This window comes from Palaemon carinicauda, chromosome 6 (assembly GCF_036898095.1).
Source record: "Palaemon carinicauda isolate YSFRI2023 chromosome 6, ASM3689809v2, whole genome shotgun sequence".
In the NCBI taxonomy this organism is placed as follows: Eukaryota; Metazoa; Arthropoda; class Malacostraca; order Decapoda; family Palaemonidae; genus Palaemon; species Palaemon carinicauda.
Window position 1 is genome coordinate 163,835,091 of NC_090730.1, and position 22,837 is coordinate 163,857,927.

Below are 22,837 nucleotides of genomic sequence, written 5' to 3' on the forward strand. Positions count from 1 at the left end.
TCCAGCAGCAGTTCATATAGATGCCTTTCTACTGGATTGGTCCCATCTAGACCTTTATGCATTCCCCCCGTTCAAGATTGTCAACAAGGTACTGCAGAAGTTCGCCTCTCACGAAGGGACAAGGTTGACGTTAGTTGCTCCCCTCTGGCCCGCGAGAGAATGGTTCACCGAGGTACTTCAATGGCTGGTGGACGTTCCCAGAACTCTTCCTCTAAGAGTGGACCTTCTACGTCAGCCACACGTAAAGAAGGTACACCCAAGCCTCCACGCTCTTCGTCTGACTGCCTTCAGACTATCGAAAGACTCTCGAGAGCTAGAGGCTTTTCGAAGGAGGCAGCCAGGGCGATTGCTAGAGCAAGGAGGACATCCACTCTTAGAGTCTACCAGTCGAAGTGGGAAGTCTTCCGAAGCTGGTGCAAGTCAGTATCAGTATCCTCAACCAGTACCTCTGTAACCCAAATAGCTGACTTCCTTTTATACCTGAGGAAGGAAAGATCTCTTTCAGCTCCCACAATCAAAGGTTACAGAAGCATGTTGGCAACAGTCTTCCGTCACAGAGGCTTAGATCTTTCCAACAACAAAGATCTACAGGACCTCCTTAAGTCTTTTGAGACCTCGAAGGAGCGTCGTTTGGCTACACCAGGTTGGAATTTAGACGTGGTACTAAGATTCCTTATGTCAGAAAGGTTCGAGCCACTACAATCAGCCTCCTTTAAAGATCTCACTTTAAAGACCCTTTTCCTCGTCTGCTTAGCAACAGCTAAAAGAGTCAGTGAGATACACGCCTTCAGCAGGAACATCGGATTTTCATCTGAAACGGCTACATGTTCTTTACAGCTTGGTTTTCTAGCCAAAAACGAACTACCTTCTCGTCCTTGGCCGAAATCGTTCGATATTCCAAGCCTTTCTAATTTGGTTGGAAATGAACTAGAAAGAGTCTTATGCCCTGTTAGAGCTCTTAAGTTCTATTTAAGACGAACTAAACCTTTACGAGGACAGTCAGAAGCTTTATGGTGTGCTATTGAGAAACCTTCTTTACCTATGTCAAAGAATGCAGTTTCCTATTATATCAGACTGTTGATACGAGAAGCTCATTCCCATCTGAATGAGGGAGACCATGCTTTGCTGAAGGTAAGGACACATGAAGTTAGAGCTGTCGCAACTTCAGTGGCCTTTAAACAAAATAGATCTCTGCAGAGTATAATGGACGCAACCTATTGGAGAAGCAAGTCAGTGTTCGCGTCTTTTTATCTTAAAGATGTCCAGTCTCTTTACGAGAACTGCTACACCCTGGGACCATTCGTAGCAGCGAGTGCAGTAGTGGGTGAGGGCTCAACCACTACATTCCCCTAATTCCATAACCTTTTTTAATCTTTCTCTTGAAATGTTTTTTATTGTTGTTTTTGGGTTGTCCGGAAGGCTAAGAAGCCTTTCGCATCCTGGTTGATTTGGCGGGTGGTCAAATTCTTTTCTTGAGAAGCGCCTAGATTAGAGGTTTTGATGAGGTCCTTTAGTATGGGTGGCAACCCTTGATACTTCAGCTCCTAGGAGTCGCTCAGCATCCTAAGAGGATCGCGAGGCTCAGTAAGGAAGACGTACTTAAAAAGGCAGAGTAATTGTTCAAGTCGACTTCCTTACCAGGTATTTATTTATTTTATGTTTGTTATTTTGAATAACTGCTAAAATGTAATACAAAATACTTAGCTCATAATAATGTAAACACGTAATGCTGGTCTCTACCCACCCCCCTGGGTGTGAATCAGCTTATATAATCACCGGCTAAGTTTAATATTGAAAAATGTTATTTTTATTAATAAAATAAATTTTTGAATATACTTACCCGGTGATTATATATTAAAGGACCCTCCCTTCCTCCCCAATAGAGACCCAGTGGACCGAGGAGAAAATTGGTTCTGTGTTTACATGGAGTACTTGAGTACCTGCTCGACAGATGGCGCTGTTGATGTACACCCCCTACCTGCATAGCGATCGCTGGCGTATTTTGACCGTAGAGTTTTTCTGTCGGGCAGCAGAGATGCAGCTTATATAATCACCGGGTAAGTATATTCAAAAATTTATTTTATTAATAAAAATAACATTTTAAGCCCTTGAATGCAGGTATTTTATTTTATAAACTCTGATGGTGAATAATCTTTTAGGACATCATATATTAAATGCTGATGGCAACTAACTTATAATGATAGCCTGTCTCATTACAGTACAGTGCCGAACGTAGATATACTATACTAGTTTATAAACCCTAACAGTGATTATGTTTGATGATAATTTCCAATAATGTGTGGAATTTTTTTTTTCTTTTACAAACCTATTAGAGTTTTTGTTAACCTGCATATCTTGTATTTTATTCTTCTTTTCTAATTAGTTTACTTAATGTCACATGATATTTGCATTTTCAATTTTTTTTTTCATATGTATGCTTTAAAATTTTATTTTTAAACAGGTTTTCTCAGCAGTACCTTCATTCATTGTTGTCAGAGCCAAACTGTATAAGGAAACTCGGCCAAGTATACCCTGACTATGAGCCACGTTTAGTAACAAATTGGCTCTCGGCTCTTGTGACTTTTGGTGACACGGAAGAACTTCTAGCCTTGACATCTCTCATTACAAGCCTTCCAGGAGTTTCTGAAGTTATTAGCAAACCTCACAGTTGTCCATTCACAACTGCCAAGGCATTTGTTAAAGGCATTGGGAAAAAGTTTTCAGATATGAATGTAAGTTTCAAGCACTGTTTTATTTTGTTTGGTAAATTCGTTAGTCTTGATTTCTGTCTTCTTCATACAGTAACTTTTGATATTTTTTAAATGACTTTCTAGTTAGGGTGTAAATTCTTTTGGTTTGGAGGTAACAGGTGGACATAGGAGTCCAAGTACTATGTTTTATTTTGTTTGGTAAATGAGTTAGTCTTGATTTTTGTCTTCTTCATACAGTAACTTTTGATATTTTTTAAATGACTTTCTAGTTAAGGTTTAAATTCTTTTGGTTTGGAGGTACAGTTGGAAATGGGAGTCCCTGGCAAACCTTGCTCAGAAGAAATGCACCCTGTCACACCCTTACTTCACACTGAGTAACAGAACAAATAGTTTAGGGAGAGATGACAGAGGTGGTTGGCTGGGCTAAACACAGGAACTCGCCACGCAGTTAGGGTGTGGTCGGGTGCTTTTCTTCAGAGCAAAGTGTACCAGTAATTCCTGTGTCTAACTGTGCATACTTAAATATTCCATTGAGAGTAGCCTGAGAAAGTATAACATCATAAATACGTATCATACTAGCATAATATTAAAACCTGTGTTATAACCCTTTCACCAGAACTTAAACGAGCGCTTCGAATATCGTGATGAAGCAGTGAAGTACTTTTCTTCTCTAGACAAAGCTTTTGGAGCTCTGCTTAAAAAGCTCCCACTTCCAGAATATCTCTCCTCTGCCATGGATTTATATGCCTCCATCATATATTACTGTCATTCAGTTATATATGTAAAGGTAAGTCAGTACATTGTATACTTTGTCATAGATGATCCATCCATATACCAAGGCACTTCCCCCAATTTTGGGGGGTAGCCGACACCAACAATGAAACAAAACAAAAAGGGGACCTCTACTCTCTATGTTCCTTCAGCCTTCAGCCTAATCAGGGACTCAACCGAGTTCAGCTGGTACTGCTAGGGTGCCACAGCCCAACCTCCCACATTTCCACCACAGATGAAGCTTCATAATGCTGACTCCCCTACTGCTGCTACCTCCGCGGTCATCTAAGGCACCGGAGGAAGCAGCAGGGCCTACTGGAACTGCGTCACAATTGCTCGCCATTCATTCCTATTTCTAGCACGCTCTCTTGCCTCTCTCACATCTATCCTCCTATCACCCAGAGCTTTCTTCACACCATCCATCCACCCAAACCTTGGCCTTCCTCTTGTACTTCTCCCATCAACTCTTGCATTCATCACCTTCTTTAGCAGACAACCATTTTCCATTCTCTCAACATGGCCAAACCACCTCAACACATTCATATCCACTCTAGCCGCTAACTCATTTCTTACACCCGTTCTCTCCCTCACCACTTCGTTCCTAACCCTATCTACTCGAGATACACCAGCCATACTCCTTAGACACTTCATCTCAAACACATTCAATTTCTGTCTCTCCATTACTTCTATTCCCCACGACTCCGATCCATACATCACAGTTGGTACAATCACTTTCTCATATAGAACTCTCTTTACATTCATGCCCAACCCTCTATTTTTTACTACTCCCTTAACTGCCCCCAACACTTTGCAACCTTCATTCACTCTCTGACGTACATCTGCTTCCACTCCACCATTTGCTGCAACAATAGACCCCAAGTACTTAAAATGATCCACCTCCTCAAGTAACTCTCCATTCAACATGACATTCAACCTTGCACCACCTTCCCTTCTCGTACATCTCATAACCTTACTCTTACCCACATTAACTCTCAACTTCCTTCTCTCACACACCCTTCCAAATTCTGTCACTAGTCGGTCAAGCTTCTCTTCTGTGTCTGCTACCAGTACAGTATCATCCGCAAACAACAACTGATTTACCTCCCATTCATGGTCATTCTCGCCTACCAGTTTTAATCCTCGTCCAAGCACTCGAGCATTCACCTCTCTCACCACTCCATCAACATACAAGTTAAACAACCACGGCGACATCACACATCCCTGTCTCAGCCCCACTCTCACCGGAAACCAATCACTCACTTCATTTCCTATTCTAACACATGCTTTACTACCTTTGTATAAACTTTTCACTGCTTGCAACAACCTTCCACCAACTCCATATAACCTCATCATATTCCACATTGCTTCCCTATCAACTCTATCATATGCTTTCTCCAGATCCATAAACGCAACATACACCTCCTTACCTTTTGCTAAATATTTCTCGCATATCTGCCTAACTGTAAAAATCTGATTCATACAACCCCTACCTCTTCTAAAACCACCCTGTACTTCCAAAATCGCATTCTCTGTTTTATCCTTAATCCTATTAATCAATACTCTACCATACACTTTTCCAACTACACTCAACAAACTAATACCTCTTGAATTACAACACTCATGCACATCTCCCTTACCCTTATATAGTGGTACAATACATGCACAAACCCAATCTACTGGTACCATTGACAACACAAAACACATATTAAACAATCTCACCAACCATTCAAGTACAGTCACACCCCCTTCCTTCAACATCTCAGCTTTCACACCATCCATACCAGATGCTTTTCCTACTCTCGTTTCATCTAGTGCTCTCCTCACTTCATCTATTGTAATCTCTCTCTCATTCTCATCTCCCATCACTGGCACCTCAACACCTGGAACAGCAATTATATCTGCCTCCCTATTATCCTCAACATTCAGCAAACTTTCAAAATATTCCGCCCACCTTTTCCTTGCCTCCTCTCCTTTTAACCACCTTCCATTTCCATCTTTCACTGTCTCTTCAATTCTTGCGCCAGCCTTCCTTACTCTCTTCACTTCTTTCCAAAACTACTTCTTATTCTCTTCATATGACTGACCCAATCCCTGACCCCACCTCAGGTCAGCTGCCCTCTTTGCCTCACGTACCTTGCGCTTTACTTCCACCTTTTTCTCTATATTTTTCATACTTCTCTATACTATTACTCTGCAGCCATTCTTCAAAAGCCCTCTTTTTCTCTTCCACTTTCACCTTCACTCCTTCATTCCACCATTCACTGCCTTTCCTCATGCTGCCTCCAACAACCTTCTTGCCACATACATCACTTGCAATCCCAACAAAATTTTCTTTTACTAACTTCCACTCCTCCTCTAAATTACCAGTTTCTCTTACTCTCACCTCATCATATGCCATTTTCTACAACTGTAAATCTCTTCCACCATTTGTATTAATTTGTACCGTTTACACACCATTTGTTCCCTCTGGATATCTTCCCTGCTTTATTGTTTAACATCTTAACTTTGTATTGCTCCAATTTTCACTTTCTGAGTCTAGAAATGTGACACAAAAACTTCTCAAAGTAATTTATAGCTTTTCTATATACAAGTGTATTAGACATTTTTGTTTTTCGATAGAAAATGGTCAGTATATTGAGTAGATCTTGCCCTTTTATTTTAAATAATTGCCAGTTGACCTAAGGTTATCTTTGGTGTGATATTGCAAGTGATTACCCAAAAACTATGACTAAAAATTGCAGTAGTTTTAGAAGCATGGTGCTGTGTTTACTTGAGAACTTATAATCAGTGTAATCGTCAAAATACAATTAATTAATTGTACAATTGATTAAAGGATTGAAACTAATATTACCAAACTATGTTGGTATATAATTTGATTGAAGTATTGGTTTCTGCAAAACTAATTTAAAATGTTTTGGTAACTAATTTTTTTCAACTTCTCTTTCCAGGGTCAAGTAAAATACCCCCTGCCGAGTCTTATTAGCACGGTCATTCTTCCACCTAATGTGTATAGTTCTCAAAAGCCTCTCAATCCAACCTTTTTAAATGCATTAACTCTAAATATGCCCAAGGTAAGATTGCACAGTAATTCATGAATTATGATAACTTTGATGGTAATTCCATATTTGATTCTGTCTTTTCACATTATGAGTTTATCTTCTTGATAATGAATTTTTTAAAACTTTATTTATTAGATATCTGGTGTCTCTCAGTCAAGGCTGTCAAAGGCTACCGCTCATCCTTGAGCATAATCTTTCGACAGAAGAGTATAGACCTCTCCTCCTCATGGTAATTGTTATATGCTCATAAGAAGCTACGAGCAGTCTTACCCATTCCAGGATTTCAGGGCCCCAGAGAAGGACATGACCCTTTGAGGTTTCCAGACAAGACATCTAACTCTTAAGACTGTCTTTTTGCTGGCCTTAGCATTGGCAAAGAAGAGTTGGAGGGTTATACGGTCTCTCACTTAGTCACTCACGCTGAGTGGTGAAAGGTCCCCTTTAGTTTTGTGCCAGGCTTCATAGACAAAACACAAAACCTGGTGTGGACGAGTAAGAGATGCTTTTTGGGTCTCATGAGCACTGCGGAGCCATCTGAAGAGGACCTGACACTTCAGGTCTGAGTATCAGCAACTCTTCCTTAGCATTAGCAGGACCATGATCTCCTTCTGGCTTTGTGAGATGATCCATAAGTAAACGCCTCGACCGCTGAGATAGTTGAAGTACAAGCTAGGACCAGAGCTCACAAAGTCGGGTATAAGCCCCATCCTTGCCTTCAAAAGAAATCTTGCAATCAACCAGGGGTTGAAGGCTGGGGTTTGGAAATGTCAGAACACCTTCACAGCCTTTTTACTTATGGGAATATACCCACATTTCCCTTGACACCTTTTTGCTTGGTCCTGTGGTGGGTGATTAAATAGTTGTGTAACCAGCCCACAAGGGACAGGAAGCATGTTGTTTGTGGTAACATATACTGTAGATGTAAGTCTTTTATGGAAAGTAGAATGACTGACTCTTCCTTTTTTCGCTCCCTCTCTGGGTGAAGTGGTAGTTGAAGTATTATTCTCTGGATCTGATTTCATACTGGTTAGCCACACTTCTGAGCACCATTCTTCAGAATCTGAAGAAGTATCTCCCCCATCCTCCCTAATGAGGGGAATGATGGGAAAATTTATTCCAACCCATTGATCATTATACGCAAGGATTTATAATTTGCATATAATCCATGGGGGGACAAGATCGAGAGGGAGGTAAAGAATTAGATGGTGAGATATGGTGAAGGATGATATAAAGAAAAGAGGTTTTCCCTCTATTTGCAACAGACCCCTTAATGTAGGGATAACAGTGGGAAAGAAAAATATTGATCTTTAAACACAATGCATATTATTCCAGACTGCTGTCCCCTTTAGGGGAAGGGATCCCTCATTTGACCATGTATCAGTATTCTTGTACAGGCCAGACCTTACCAGTCTATTCATCTTCATGATATATAGGCAGGTGCTGCAGTTATATCTTTAGCTCCTTTATATGACCAGGCTGGTTGACACTTACAGGGAAGAAAAAGAACCAACCAGTTTCTGTAGTAGGAATACTTCTATTCTATCAATTAGTGAGTCTCCCTATTTTAAAGGACCGAAGGTTTGTATATGTGAAAGAACAAATAAAAAATTTTAAAAGTAATTTGTATTTTTCTAGCTTAAATTTCGAGTCTTAAATTTCATATCTCCACCACCCGTAGTTAACTACCTCGTTAATGAATTCGTCGGCCATTTCAACTCCGCTAAAAATATATTTCCTATTTTAAATGGTTTTGGTTTGTATGGCTTGAAAAAATTTTTTTGCTTATATTGATTTTCAGGTCTTCTCTCCATTCCCTTCTTTCAGCTTTTTAAAATTTTCACTACCTTACCTCTATTCTTTTGTAAAGGTAGTACTGTTGTGATGAATTACTGTACAGCATCACAATAGTAATTGCTTGCATACTCATAAAGACTACTAATTTTCTTTTTCCTTTTGTAATTCAATGCATTGGAAGTGTCTTAATACCCTTTGTCTTTACAGATTTTACGTGGTCTTGTTTTTCTCTTCACAACCCAAGATCCATATATGTCGCGCACTGTGAAAGATATTTTTATACATTACATACATCGCTTCCCAATCAAGACTTGTAAGAATTACACCACTCTCACGCATCCATTTACTGTAAGTATAAATTGTTTGTTTAGTGGTCCTTGTACCAAAAATTTATGTAGATAAATAGACCATTGAAGTATGCAAATGCAAAGAAGAATGTACTGTACTACTAGATTGTATTAAGATATTGCGCATTGTTTATTGGATTATTTTTTTTTATTGATTCACCTACTGTACTTTTTTTCAGGTTTGTCTTAACGATGACGAAATACAAGAGAAGAGTCTGCATGATTTGCGTGTAACATTTTTAGAGGTTGTGCGCGACAATTACTTTGAAAAAACTGGTGTTAGCTCCAGCCATCATCAGATTGTGAGTACTGCAGTTTCTTTTCTCAATGTAGTAACACCTTATTATATGCTTCTGTAGATGTATTACACCTTAACTGTAATTTTATTGCTTTGCATCATGACAGAGAATGTACTAACAACAGATTAGGAAATTTTGAAAACCCATCAGAAATGAATTGCTCCTTCTTATACAGTACTTTATAAAACATCCTCTTAACTTTGAGTCTGTACCACATGTGAAAGAATTTTGATGTAAAGGTTTCATTTAGTACACAAATTGGGCTAAAGTAAATGATGGTCTTTTATTGAAATAATTTGTTCTTTAAATTGATGAATTTGCCCATTTTTATACACAACTATTTGTTTATATTTACAAAAATAAAAACTTACATTGTGGTTCATTTTCTAGGTAATATCACTGCTGTTAGAAATTTTGGCCCGAAAGCCAGATGAGTGGGTGACTATACTCACTACAGTTATTTTGCATCCATTATTGGTGTTGCTGTTAGCAGTGGAAGACCAAGTGACAAAGCGAATAGCCACAGATTTCCTCCAGAAGTTACTCCTAGAAGCACAGGAGCAAAATTCACCTTCAAGGTATGTAGAAGATAATGAACCATTAAGATTAGCCTGTATCTTTTTAATTATAGACATTAGCCCCATTATAGTTAGTTGTTCCGAACCATATGAAGTCATAGTAGCCAATACTTAATTTCCAAAGGAGCAAAAATCCCCTTCAAGGTATGTAGATAATAATGAGCCATTATAATTAGCTCGTATCTTTTTAGTTATAGATATTAGCCCTATTATAGTTTGTTGTTTTGAAACAAATATAGTCATAGTTGCCAATAGTTAATTTTTAGAGATTTTATATCTTTACTTAAAAATAGATAATTTTCACATTGTATGTAAATCCCATTTACATCATTCCACATTAGAATAAAACAGGTCTGGCGAGTTAGGAAAGTTTTACAATCCCAGGTTCTCATTAACTAACTGAATCCATCTAGTCTGCAAACTGCTCCTCATAAATTTACTCAAGACTTTTGGAACCATAAAGTATTACTATATTATTTCTCTTCAATGTTGCATTAGTTTTACATATCATTGGTCCAGTCATAATGTGAGGGTAAGCTTCCACTTTGAAGAATGTATTTCAGCTGCTGGCTAATCCTACTGTTACAACTTTTCAAGAGGTGATTGCACATATTTCTTCACACAGCATACTTGTCTTAAAGTTTACTTAAGAGCGTTCCAGAATAGCTGTTTATCCTATCTGTCTTTGGAGTATTGGGTTTCTTTACCCATCCCTGGAGCTCCCTGTTTATTCAGGTGCCTTACTCCCTGTTAAAGTACAAGCAAAGTTTCTATTCGAGATGTAAAAAAATGATTTTGCAATACAAAAAGGTTTTTTGAAGTAAAGTCAAAATTATCTTGCAATAAGATAAAAATTATTCTTAAAGACAAATTAAAATTTTCGTTGCGACCCCATCATTTAACATAATGACACTCTCCAGACCACTTGACTGGATGAAAATGGCACCAGAAGTGTTTTGAGGGAATGTAAGCTTGTGTGCAAACCTCCCAAACCACCTAGTAGTTTCTTTTCCCTGTAAACTGAAATTGTGAAGAATTTGTGTAACCCGTGTATATGTTATACAAAAAGCAATGAGTTATTTTTTTTTTAATTTCTTATTGCCAATTAAAACCCCAAAGGGTTGATTTTATCAAATGTATATTTACAGTAGTAACTCTTTCTTATCTTATCTTTTTATTGCAGATTTTACCTCGATATTGACCTAACCTTTCTTTTTCAGAATTGAGTTGATCAAAATTATTAGGAAATTTGTGCTGCAACATATCTCTTGGTCTTCCCATCGGTTATTTCGTGTTCTTGGTGTGATGGGAATCACATGTAGGCCTCTTTTAGTTGACTGTCTTCCTGACATAGCATATGCTGTTAGAAAAACTGAAGAGAAGAGAGGCACTGGTTTAGACCATACATTAAGGTAAAGTTTTTCTTTTATACCGTACGAGGCATTTTATTGTGTGGAACCCTAGTATTTACTTTGTAAAAGGATCATTCATCATTCTTTATACAGTGTTTGTCTTTAAAATGTTGACAAAGTAGAATACTGAACAGTGCTGGCACAGCAACAAAAACTTGCTTATACTTTAGTCTGCTTTATATTACTGTAAGTATTGATTCTTATCATATTTAACTCGTGAAGTTCTATTGGGCTTATAAACTATAGGTTTTTTTTTTTCTCCTTCAGACAAGGGTACCACAACCTGCTGACTAGTCTTTCAGTCAATGAAGATGATATTGAAGAGGCTAGATGACCAGAAACATAGGTATGTATATTAATAGTTGTGTTTTTCAATATTAAACTTACCCGATAATCATGTAGCTGTCAACTCCGTTGCCCGACAGAATTCTATGGAGGGATACGCCAGCTATCACAATACTAGAAGGGGGTGTACTTACCAGCGCCACCTGTGGCCAGGTACTATAGTACTTCTTGTTGACACCTCCTCAATTTTTCCTCTGTCGTGCTTCCGGCAAGACGTTCTGGGATACGCTTATGATCTTCGAGTATTTTCACGGCTAATTGGTGAAGTATTCTCTCAGATTTCGGCTGTCGCTTTACTGGAAACCTTCTTATATTAGCTAGATAGCTTTTATATAGTCCTGATTAACGGTTAACGATCTTTTGCTTGATTTTGGAACCCCCCTTGGCTAACTCTTTGGATTCAAGATGTCTGACATTTCGCAAGCCCCCTCCCATAGACGATGTAGGTCTTGTAATAGGCGTATTCCGAAGGCCTCGGTAGATCCTCACACCGCTTGTTCTGACTGTAGGGACAGGCCCTGTCAGTTAGAAAATCGATGTGAGGAATGCGCCGGACTTTCGGAACTTGAATTTGTCCGTCTTTTGAAATATTCAACTAAGTTAGAGAGAGGTAGAGTTAGGAGGAGTTCTTCTCACTCTTCACTTTTTTCCTCACCTCATGATCCCCTACCTTTTCCTACCCCTGTAGTGGCTACCCCCGAACCTACTATTTGCCCTCCGCCTGATATGTCTGTTGTTTTGCGTGCTATTCAGGCCTTAGGCGATAAAGTAGAGTCAGTGGTAAGTGATCATAAGTCTCTTATGGCCGAAGTCAAGGAACTTAAGGTCAAGAGTGCAGTGGGTGGAATTAGTGCCAGTGCTGTGACGAGTGCTAGTGTCAGTGCAGTGCCAAGTGCTAGTGTCAGTGTCAGTGTGGTGCGTGAGGATACTTCTGTGCGAGCCAGTCGTCCTCCCAGTCCGGGACCTCTTGCAAGCTCCCAAGCCCAGGGGAGAAGCAATGTCGAAGGGCATAAGGGTTCGGCGCACAGAAGTATCCTCGGTGGTTGCGGGCGTGTCTTCCAAAGACCGTCACTCCCACCTGCAGACGATTGAGCCCGTCTTTTTCTCGTCCGCTGATCAACTGTCAGGGAAGAAACGTTGGACTCAGGTCTCGAGACCACTTAAACGCAGAGTCCAGTCCGCGAGTGCTCAGCCAGGCTGCAGTCATTGGCTCAGCTCTGACTCGCCGCAGTCATCAGTCGACTGCACTCCGCCCAAGAGGAGTAAGGTTCTGCCACAACAGAGCTCGACTGTTAAGGCTTTACCTCAGCCTACTGTAGTTTCTGCCGACCCCAAGTGGACTCTACTACAGTCCATGCAAGCACAGCTTTCGGACTTGATGCGTGAGTGTCGGGCTGAGAGTGTTGCGCCTCCGCCTCCGCCTGCACTCCCTCCGCCTGCGCTCGCTCCGCCTGCGCTCGCTCCGCCTGATCGCAGTACCACCTGCCAGGCGTACGATGTTGAGCCACGTTCTGAGTTTGCTGTTCCCAGTGGTGTTCAGCCTCCGCCTTTCTTAAGGCAACCTTTACAATGGGATCAGGAGGATTATACCTCTCTTCCTCCGCCTCCACTTGCTGCTCCACCAGTGATGCAACACTCGGTTGAGGTACAACAACCTCTCCCGTCCATGAGTCAGTCTCCTCAGCTCTCGCTGCAGCGAGCTCAACCCTCCACAAGGCAAGCACCACAACACCTTAGCCTTGCGCCTCAGGAGCCTCAGCTTGCGAGACATTTACCTTGTTCTGCGCAGCCTCTACCTCATCGCGCTCCGCTCACACCACAGGAACAGGAACTTGCTACTCCGCTTCCGCCAACCGCTCAGCAAGCGCAACCCTTGGGTTCAACCACTCATGCTAGGAGTCAGCCTCCTCCACCCATGCGCCTTCCTTCTGCTTCGTCTTTTGTTCAGCCTTTGCAGTCTGAGCCTCAGGTTTTCCCTCAACAGATACTTGAAGAGGAAACCACTAATATTGTTCCTACTCGTTCTGACTCTGCTGTTCAGCATTCTTGTCCGATCTCTTCGCTACACTCTGGTGATGAGGCTTCTGATGATGAGGCGGCACACCTGGATCCCTCGTCAGACGTGGATGAATCCAAGCCTTCTCCACAGTCTATTGACTTTCGTAAGGTCTTGGCTCTGCTTAGGGAGGTTTACCCAGACCACTTTGTCTCTGCTATTCCCCGCTCTCCGCCATCTGAGTTTTCGCTGGGCATACAGCAAGCTAAGTCCACCTATACTAAGCTAGTCCTAGCAAGGTCCTCTAAGAGAGCGTTAAGGATCTTAGGGGAGTGGCTGCAGACTAAGCAACACCTTGGCAAAACTTCTTTCATGTTTCCTCCGACTAAGCTCACTTCGAAAGCGAGCGTTTGGTATGCCACAGGAGAAGCACCAGGCTTGGGAGTACCTGCCTCTGCCCAGGCTGACTTCTCAAGTCTGGTAGACTCGCCTCGGAGAACTGCAATGAGGCGCTCTAAGGTTTGCTGGACCTTCTCAGACCTTGATCACTTCCTGAAGGGAGTATTTAGAGCATTTGAGATGTTCAACTTTCTAGACTGGTGCCTGGGGGCCCTCAGCAAGAAGACCTCCCCTGCGGACAAGGATTCTGCCATGCTATTAATGTCCTGCATGGATAAGGCCATTAGGGATGGATCTGGTGAGCTTGCGTTGATGTTTGTATCAGGGGTTCTGAAGAAAAGGGAACAGCTGTGTACCTTCCTTTCCTCCAGCATTACACCTTGTCAAAGGTCACAACTCCTTTTTGCTCCGCTCTCGAAGTTCCTCTTCCCCGAAGAGCTGGTTAAGGACTTGTCTGCTGCCCTGATACAAAAGGACACACACGATCTTGTAGCCTCATCGGCTCGTAAGTCTAAGGTTGCTACCTCAGTCCCCAGGACTTATCGCTCCCCAGTGGCTGATACCCCTGCTACGAGGTTCATACCACCCTTTCGTGGTAGAGCCCCCAGCCGAGGAAGCTCCCGTCCAGACTCTTCCAGGAGCAAGTCTAGGAAAGGCTCCAAGACCTCTAAAGGAAAAAACTGACTCTCCGCATCTCCAGACAGCAGTAGGAGCCAGACTCAAGATCTTCTGGCAAGCCTGGGAAAAGAGAGGTGCAGACGCCCAGTCTGTCAGTTGGCTGAGGGACGGTTACAGGATTCCATTCTGCCTCAAACCACATCTCCCATCAACCTCTCTCCCAACTACAAAGAAGAGGACAAGAGGCTAGCATTGCACCAGGAGGTGTCGCTACTTGTGCAGAAGAAGGCAGTGGTTATAGTCCGGGACCATCAATCCCCGGGCTTCTACAACCGTCTCTTTCTAGTGGCCAAGAAGACAGGAGGTTGGAGACCGGTGCTGGACGTCAGCGCGCTCAACGCGTATGTCACCAAGCAGACGTTCACGATGGAGACGACGAAGTCGGTCCTAGCAGCGGTCAGGCAGGAGGACTGGATGGTCTCGTTGGACTTGAAAGATGCCTACTTTCACGTTCCTATTCATCCAGACTCCCAACCTTTCCTGAGATTCGTTTTTGGAAAGGTTGTCTACCAATTCCAAGCCCTGTGTTTTGGCCTAAGCACAGCTCCTATGGTGTTCACTCATCTGATGAGGAATATAGCAAAATTCCTCCACTTATCGGACATCAGAGCCTCCCTCTACTTAGACGACTGGCTGTTGAGAGCCTCCACGAGTCGTCGCTGTCTGGAGAGTCTCAACTGGACTTTGGACTTAATCAGAGAACTGGGTCTGTTAGTCAACATAGAAAAGTCTCAGCTCATTCCCTCCCAATCCATTGTGTACCTGGGAATGGAGATTCGGAGTCAGGATTTTCGGGCTTTTCCATCGGCCCCCAGGATAAGCCAAGCCCTAGAGTGCATCATGAGCATGCTGAAGAGGAGCAGTTGCTCGGTGAGACAGTGGATGAGTCTCACAGGGACCCTTTCATCACTGGCCCTGTTCGTCGAGCTAGGGAGACTCCACCTCCGCCCTCTTCAATTCCATCTTGCAGCTCATTGGGACAAGGGTTCGACTCTCGAAGCAGTCTCTATCCCAATCACCCAAGAGATGAAGACCACTCTCCTGTGGTGGAAGAACAATCTCCTTCTCAGGGAGGGCCTATCGTTGGCTATTCAGACCCCCAATCTTCATCTCTTCTCAGATGCATCGGACTCGGGCTGGGGTGCGACCTTGAACGGACGGGAATGCTCGGGAACGTGGAACGAGGAACAGGGAATGCTCCACATCAACTGCAAGGAGCTACTAGCAGTTCATTTAGCCCTGCTGAACTTCAAGTCCCTCCTGCTAGGCAAAGTGGTGGAGGTGAACTCAGACAACACCACAGCCTTGGCTTACATCTCCAAGCAAGGAGGGACCCATTCGAGGAGCCTATACGAGATCGCAAGGGACCTCCTCATTTGGTCAAGAGGTCTAAACCTCACTCTGGTCACGAGGTTCATTCAGGGCAATATGAACGTCTCAGCAGATCGCCTAAGCAGAAGGAATCAGGTCATTCCCACGGAATGGACCCTCCACAAGAGTGTGTGCAACAGACTTTGGACCTTGTGGGGTCAACCTACCATAGATCTGTTTGCCACCTCCATAACCAAGAGACTTCCGCTGTACTGTTCCCCTGTTCCAGACCCTGCAGCAGTTCATGTGGATGCTTTTCTACTGAACTGGTCCCATCTCGACCTTTACGCATTCCCACCGTTCAAGATAATAAACAAAGTTCTGCAGAAATTCATCTCGCACGAAGGGACACGGCTGACGCTGGTTGCTCCCCTTTGGCCTGCAAGAGAATGGTTCACAGAGGTACTTCAATGGCTAGTCGACATCCCCAGGACTCTACCTCTAAGAGTGGACCTTCTACGTCAACCTCACGTAGACAGGTTGCACCCAAACCTCCACGCTCTTCGGCTGACTGCCTTCAGACTGTCGAAAGATTCGCTAGAGCTAGAGGCTTTTCGAAGGAAGCAGCCAGTGCGATTGCCAGAGCAAGAAGGGTTTCCACTCGTAGAGTCTACCAATCTAAGTGGGAAGTCTTCCGGAGCTGGTGTAGAGCCAATTCAATATCCTCTACCAATACCTCTGTGACCCAAATAGCTGACTTCCTTCTACATCTTAGGAATGAGAGATCCCTTTCAGCCCCTACGATTAAAGGGTATAGGAGTATGTTGGCTTCAGTTCTCCGCCACAGAGGTTTGGACCTTTCTTCCAACAAGGACCTTAAAGACATCCTTAAGTCTTTTGAGACGTCTAAAGAGCGTCGTCTATCCACTCCAGGCTGGAACCTAGACGTAGTCTTAAGGTTCCTTATGTCACCTAGGTTCGAACCTCTCCAGTCAGCTTCCTTCAAGGACCTTACCCTCAAGACTCTTTTTCTCGTCTGCCTTGCAACAGCTAAGAGAGTCAGTGAGGTTCATGCCTTCAGCAAGAACATTGGTTTCACAACCGAATCTGCAACATGTTGTTTTCAGCTCGGATTCCTAGCAAAGAACGAACTTCCTTCACGTCCTTGGCCTAGATCGTTTGAAATACCTAGCCTCTCCAACATGGTAGGTAACGAACTAGAGAGAGTTCTTTGCCCTGTCAGAGCTCTCAAGTATTATCTTAAGAGGTCTAAACCTATTCGAGGACAGTCAGAAGCCTTATGGTGCCATCAAGAAACCTTCGAGGCCCATGTCCAAGAACGGGGTTTCGTATTATATAAGGCTTCTGATTAGAGAAGCCCATTCTCACTTAAAGGAGGAAGACCTTGCATTGCTGAAGGTAAGGACCCACGAAGTAAGAGCCGTAGCTACTTCGATGGCCTTTAATAAAAACCGTTCTCTGCAGAGCATAATGGATGCAACCTATTGGAGGAGCAAGTCAGTGTTTGCATCATTTTATCTTAAAGATGTCCAGTCTCTTTACGAGAACTGCTACACCCTGGGACCATTCGTAGCAGCGAGTGCAGTAGTAGGTGAGGGCTCAGCCACTACATTCCCTTAATCCCATAACCTTTTTTAACCTTTCTCTTGAATGCTTTTATTGTTGTTTTTATGGTTGTTACGGTAGGCTAAGAAGCCTTCCGCATCCTTTTGATTTGGCGGGTGGTCTATTCATTCTTGAGAAGCGCCTGGGTTAGAGGTTTTGTAGAGGTCCTTTAGTAGGGGTTGCAACCCTATATACTTTAGCACCTTTGGGTTGATTCAGCCTCCAAGAGGAACGCTGCGCTCAGTAAGGAAGACGAACTTAAAAAAGAGGCAGAGTAACGGTTCAATTCGACTTCCTTACCAGGTACTTATTATTTCATTGTTATTTGAGATAACTGTTATATGAAATATGGGATACTTAGCTATCCTTTAATCTTGTACACTGGTTTTCACCCACCCCCCTGGGTGTGAATCAGCTACATGATTATCGGGTAAGTTTAATATTGAAAAATGTTATTTTTATTAGTAAAATAAATTTTTGAATATACTTACCCGATAATCATGATTTAATCGACCCTCCCTTCCTCCCCATAGAGAACCAGTGGACCGAGGAAAAATTGAGGAGGTGTCAACAAGAAGTACTATAGTACCTGGCCACAGGTGGCGCTGGTAAGTACACCCCCTTCTAGTATTGTGATAGCTGGCGTATCCCTCCATAGAATTCTGTCGGGCAACGGAGTTGACAGCTACATGATTGTCGGGTAAGTATATTCAAAAATTTATTTTACTAATAAAAATAACATTTTGCAATGTTTGTCAAGCATATAGTTCTATGATACACTGAATCATTAGCTATAAATTATATTACATATTGCTAACAAAAGTAGAATTCTTTTATTCTTACGCCAGTACAAACTTCCGAGTCATTTATACAGTAAAAGTTTACTCCTAGGTCTATTCTCTATGACCAGAAAGAAGGAAAAGGTGCCTAACTGGCTACTATATCAATAGAGATTTTCTAATTACCAGGTTAGTTTGTGTGAATTGGTCATTAGGGCTTCATGAAAGAGATAAGCATTTTGTGACTTCATATAAGAAGTAAATTGAGAAACAATTTTTTAAGCAAAAGTTATGTAGAATACTTTTAAGGGCATAAGAAAAGGAGTATATGTGAACTTTGACTTAGAACTTGGTTTAAGGTCTTTATGGATACTTGCCTTCACTATCCTAATTGATAGGACAGTTAAAGTAAGTAATATATCTCAACTCTACTTATTGTTAGGACATTTAAAGTAAGTTTGTTCCAACACAGAGACTTACCTCGAAACTCTTTCTTAGGAGTTACCTGGAACCTCCTCTCAAACGACCAGAGTTTTGTGTAGTTTACCCTACTCCCATTTTCTATAGTGGGGGAAAACGTGCCCTGAGGGCAAACCAAGGTAGGCCACATGTTTCCCAGGTCGCAGCTCTTCAGTAAGTTTTCTGGTCGCGTCATGTTATCCCACGCCGCTCCTTTGTTCTCAGTGCGACCCTTTGTGTTTCATCGCCACGTGGTTACCACATGGTCTTTAGTGCCTTACCCGCGCGATTAGTGCTTTGCAGTGTGCTTTCACTTTCTTTCCTTTTGTGCTTGTGTCTAGCGGTCTTTGGGATTGTGTGCAATGGAGCATGCTCGCCGTTGTCCTGGGCCTAGAGCCGGGAAATCGTGTGGGGCTTTTTTGTCTAAGCCCGAGGTTGATCCTCATTCGTTGTACTCCTCGTGTAGAGGTAAAGTGTGTTCGCCTTTGGACACGTATCCGGAATGTGCTAGCTGGAGTGAGGTCAAATTTGGGACCAAGAAGAAGAAGGCTACGAAGCGGTCTCCCAGGAAAACCAGTTTGTCCTCCCTTGCGACTTCTGCAGGTGAGGGATCAGGTAGAGTTCCTTCTTCTTCCCCTACCCAGAGTAGGGGACGAGGTAAGTCTGTGAAAGGGAAAAAGTTGGTGCCTCTTTCCCAGGGGAATGATGTTGCAGGCGTTTCTTTCATGGCAAATCAGGCGTCTGTAAGTTTGGGTAGTGGGGGTCTGAGGGACGTTGCTCTCGTGCAAGGGGAGCGCGTCTCGGAGGAGGACCCCATGTGGAATAATAATGTCCCATTTTCTTCGCCAGATTCTTGGGTTGATGTCTCAGGCGCTTCGGCTGCGGAAGGTGCCGTCGATAGAGAAGATCCGCTCGCATGGGGTGTGCCAAGGACTCCGTTAAGGTCTCCGTTGGATATGGAGGAGGGCTTGAGCGAGTCCTTCCCTTTCATAGATCGTCCGTCGTCTTAGATGCCGCCTACTTCAGCAGTTCCGGACAAATTTTTACAACCTTCTACGTCTGGAGTGCAACGTGGGTCCAAGAAGCCTCCATCCTCTACGAAGTCGAGGTTCCCGTGTAAGTCAGACTCGTCAGTGGAAGATTCATCGTGCTCGTCGGGTGAGGCACGACGTAGGAGACGTAGGAGGAAAGAACGGTCCATGAGGAGGAGGTCCCCTTCTAGGTCACCCACAGGATCAGGAGATAGGAGAGGAAGCTCTCGTTTTCCTCCGAGGAAGAGCAGGAGAGCTAGTTCTCCCCAAGGAACATGGGTCTTCGTACCCGACAATAAGCTGAGGGACCTTACGAAGACCTCAAGCTCTATAGCCAAGCGGGCAGGAGACAGTCCTCCAAGAAGGGCTTCCAGTAGCCTCGCCATGGCGTCAACCGATGACCGGAGGACTTCGTCTTGTAGGCATAAGTCCCGACCTAGAGACACTCAATCCGCCCAGCGGAGGGAGTCGTCTCCTAGGACGGGCAGCCTCGACGGGTCTCCCCATCGAAATGAGAGACGAGTGCGGGCTCCTCCGTCGAACAATTTCACGAAGGAGCCCGTCCCTTCGTCGAGGGCTTTTAAGAGGACGGAGGCTTCTGTCGACAAGGATAAGAAGGGGCGAGGGTCCCGTCCAAGCAGAGGTGCCTGTGATCATTCCTCCCCCCAGCGTAGGACAGAGGAAGCGGACGATGAGGCTGCGCTTCCGACGGAGGTCTCCGCGTATAGGAGGGTGATCTCCTTAATTAGGAGCTACAATAGTTTGGTAGACCCTATACCGCAAGAAGAGGAGGATTGGACCTCCGGATTGAACAAGTTTTTGGGAGCACCTGTACAAAAGAAGTCTTCTTTAGCCCTTCCGGAGGCCAGCGACGTTAGAGTAGGCCAAGCCCATATCGACAAAGTTATAGCCCGCAATGGAGACTCTGTTAAAGGCTATAATGCGGCTAAACTCATGCAGGGACTTAAGTCCCAAAGCAAGTACTATGCCTTGGAAGGAAGGCCTCATGGTGCAAGCAAGATGGAGGATGTTCTGGACATCTTATGCCAGGGCTTCTCAGACGAAAGGGCTTCATCGGCGCCCACCTACTTCTCTCAGTCCGAGTCCGTGATGATGGAGGAGATGTCGAAGGATCTGGTTAACGTCGCTTCGTGGTTGGATTGGTGGGCCATCACCTTAGTGGGCACTCAGATTCCGACAGACTCGTTGGAGCCTGCCAAACGAGAGGCGTTGAACGAGTTGCTGGGATCAGGAAGTCGTGCCCTTAAATTTCTGACGTTCCAGGCCTTGGCTCTATCCGCGAACTGGGTACTGAGGCGAAGAGATTCAATGTTTAAGAACCTTCCAGTGAAAGTCCCCGACAGGGAGGTTAGAGCTCTGCGAAACATCTCGGTATGGGACGAACAACTTATCCCCACAAAGAAGGCAGAAGAGCTAGCGGAGAAGATGACCAAAAAGAGGGAACTCGTCGTGCCCAAGCCACATTCGGCGAGACGTCCCGTATTTAGGAGACCTGTTGCAGAAGCTCCTACGACTTCTCGGTCTGCCCCAGCGCAAGGAAGGCGCGAACCTTCCTCAGGACATTGGTCCCAGTCGGTGAATCCCTCCAAAAGGGGAGCTACTTCAACGCCGCCCACTTACAGGAGTGCTTACTTGTCCTCCAGAAGAAGCCGTTCAGGCCGCTCATCTCGTAGGAGGTACTGTGAGAGGCCCCCCTCCCCTGCCCAAGCCTCAGGTAGGGGGACGCCTCAGACTCTTTTGGCAAGCTTGGAAGCTCCACGGAGCAGATCCGTGGACAGTAACTGTATTGAAGGAGGGTTACAGGATTCCATTTCTGGAGGACCTTCCTCCGTTGATTCCAGCAAGTCAGGCGGAATGGTTGGTTCCCAAGGACCCGTTGAAGAGGGCTGCCTTGGACGAAGAAGTCTCCACGATGATGCAGAAGGGAGCTTTGGAGACGGTGAATTTCCCGGGTCCGGGGTTCTTCAGTCAACTGTTCTTGGTGGAGAAAGCGACAGGAGGGTGGAGACCAATGATAGACCTGTCAGCCCTCAACAAATATATTCGAAAGACTACCTTCAAGATGGACACCCCAGGAACAGTCATGGCGTCCTTGAGGGAGGGGGACTTTATGATTTCCATAGACCTCAAGGATGCCTATTTCCAAATCCCTATTCATCCAGCAAGCAGGAAGTTTCTCCCGGTGAAGTGGGGCACCCAGATTTTGCAATTCAAGGCCCTGTGTTTCGGACTTTCCACGGCTCCCCAGGTATTCACGAGAGTTTTTACGACGATATCTCACGAACGGGATATTCGTCTAATTCGATACCTGGACGACTGGTTACTGCTTTCATCCTCAAAGGAAGTCTTGAATCAGCAGGGCACAGATCTTCTTCAATTATGCAAAAATCTGGGCATCACAGTCAACCTGGAGAAATCTCGCCTAATCCCGACCAACAAAGCGACTTACTTGGGGATAGTTCTGGATTCATAACAAGTCAAGGCTTTTCCATCAATAGACAGGCTGAACAACCTGGACCAAGTACTCCATCCATTCCTACAAGGGCATCCCAGAAGAGCGAAGGATTGGCAGAGGTTGATAGGATATCTGGTGTCCTTAGAGAAGCTAGTTCCACACGGAAGGCAGAACCTCAGGAGCATTCAATGGAATCTAAAAGAGAAGTGGAATCAGAAAAGCTCCCCAGACAAGATTGTTCCAGTTCTTCAGGAAACCAAGCAAGCTCTAGAGTGGTGGCAGAATCGGACACACACTCAAAAAGGGATGCCATTGTCATCCGCACCTCCGGAACTCCTTTTCACGGATGCATCAAAGGAGGGATGGGGTGCGCATCTTTGAGGGAAGACAGCAAGGGGCAAATGGACAGAAGAGGAAAAGTCTCTACATATCAATGTCCTGGAGATGAGAGTGGTCCAAGAAGCCTGCCAACACTTCACGAAAGATCTGAAAGGAAACTCAGTGGCTCTGATGTCAGATAACGCAACAGTGGTGGCGTATATAAAGAAGGAAGGAGGATTGAAGTCCAAGAGTTGTGTGGTCTCGCCCTACAAGTCCTGAAGTGGGCGTAAAAAGAAGAAGTCAATCTGTCGGCAAGATTCATTCCGGGGAAGAAGAACGTCCTAGCAGACGGCCTCAGCAGAATGGGACAAGTAGTGGGGACAGAATGGTCCCTTCACCCAGAGGTGGCAAGTTACATCATTCAGATGTGGGGATCCCCGGTAAT

At 44.1% G+C, this 22,837-nt stretch overlaps 1 protein-coding gene across 2 annotated transcripts in view; it reads left to right on the forward strand.

Annotated features, from left to right (window-relative positions):
• Positions 1-22,837, forward strand: part of LOC137642774 (protein MMS22-like) — a 120,553-nt gene that overhangs the window by 93,720 nt on the left and 3,996 nt on the right. For both annotated transcript variants that reach the window (XM_068375619.1, XM_068375620.1), the window contains exons 15-22: positions 2,462-2,732; positions 3,328-3,498; positions 6,431-6,553; positions 8,543-8,683; positions 8,862-8,984; positions 9,372-9,559; positions 10,780-10,971; positions 11,239-11,317. In XM_068375619.1, coding sequence (XP_068231720.1) covers positions 2,462-2,732; positions 3,328-3,498; positions 6,431-6,553; positions 8,543-8,683; positions 8,862-8,984; positions 9,372-9,559; positions 10,780-10,971; positions 11,239-11,305 — 1,276 coding nt within the window. In that variant the 3' untranslated portion in view covers positions 11,306-11,317. The remainder of the gene's footprint in view (positions 1-2,461; positions 2,733-3,327; positions 3,499-6,430; positions 6,554-8,542; positions 8,684-8,861; positions 8,985-9,371; positions 9,560-10,779; positions 10,972-11,238; positions 11,318-22,837) is intronic.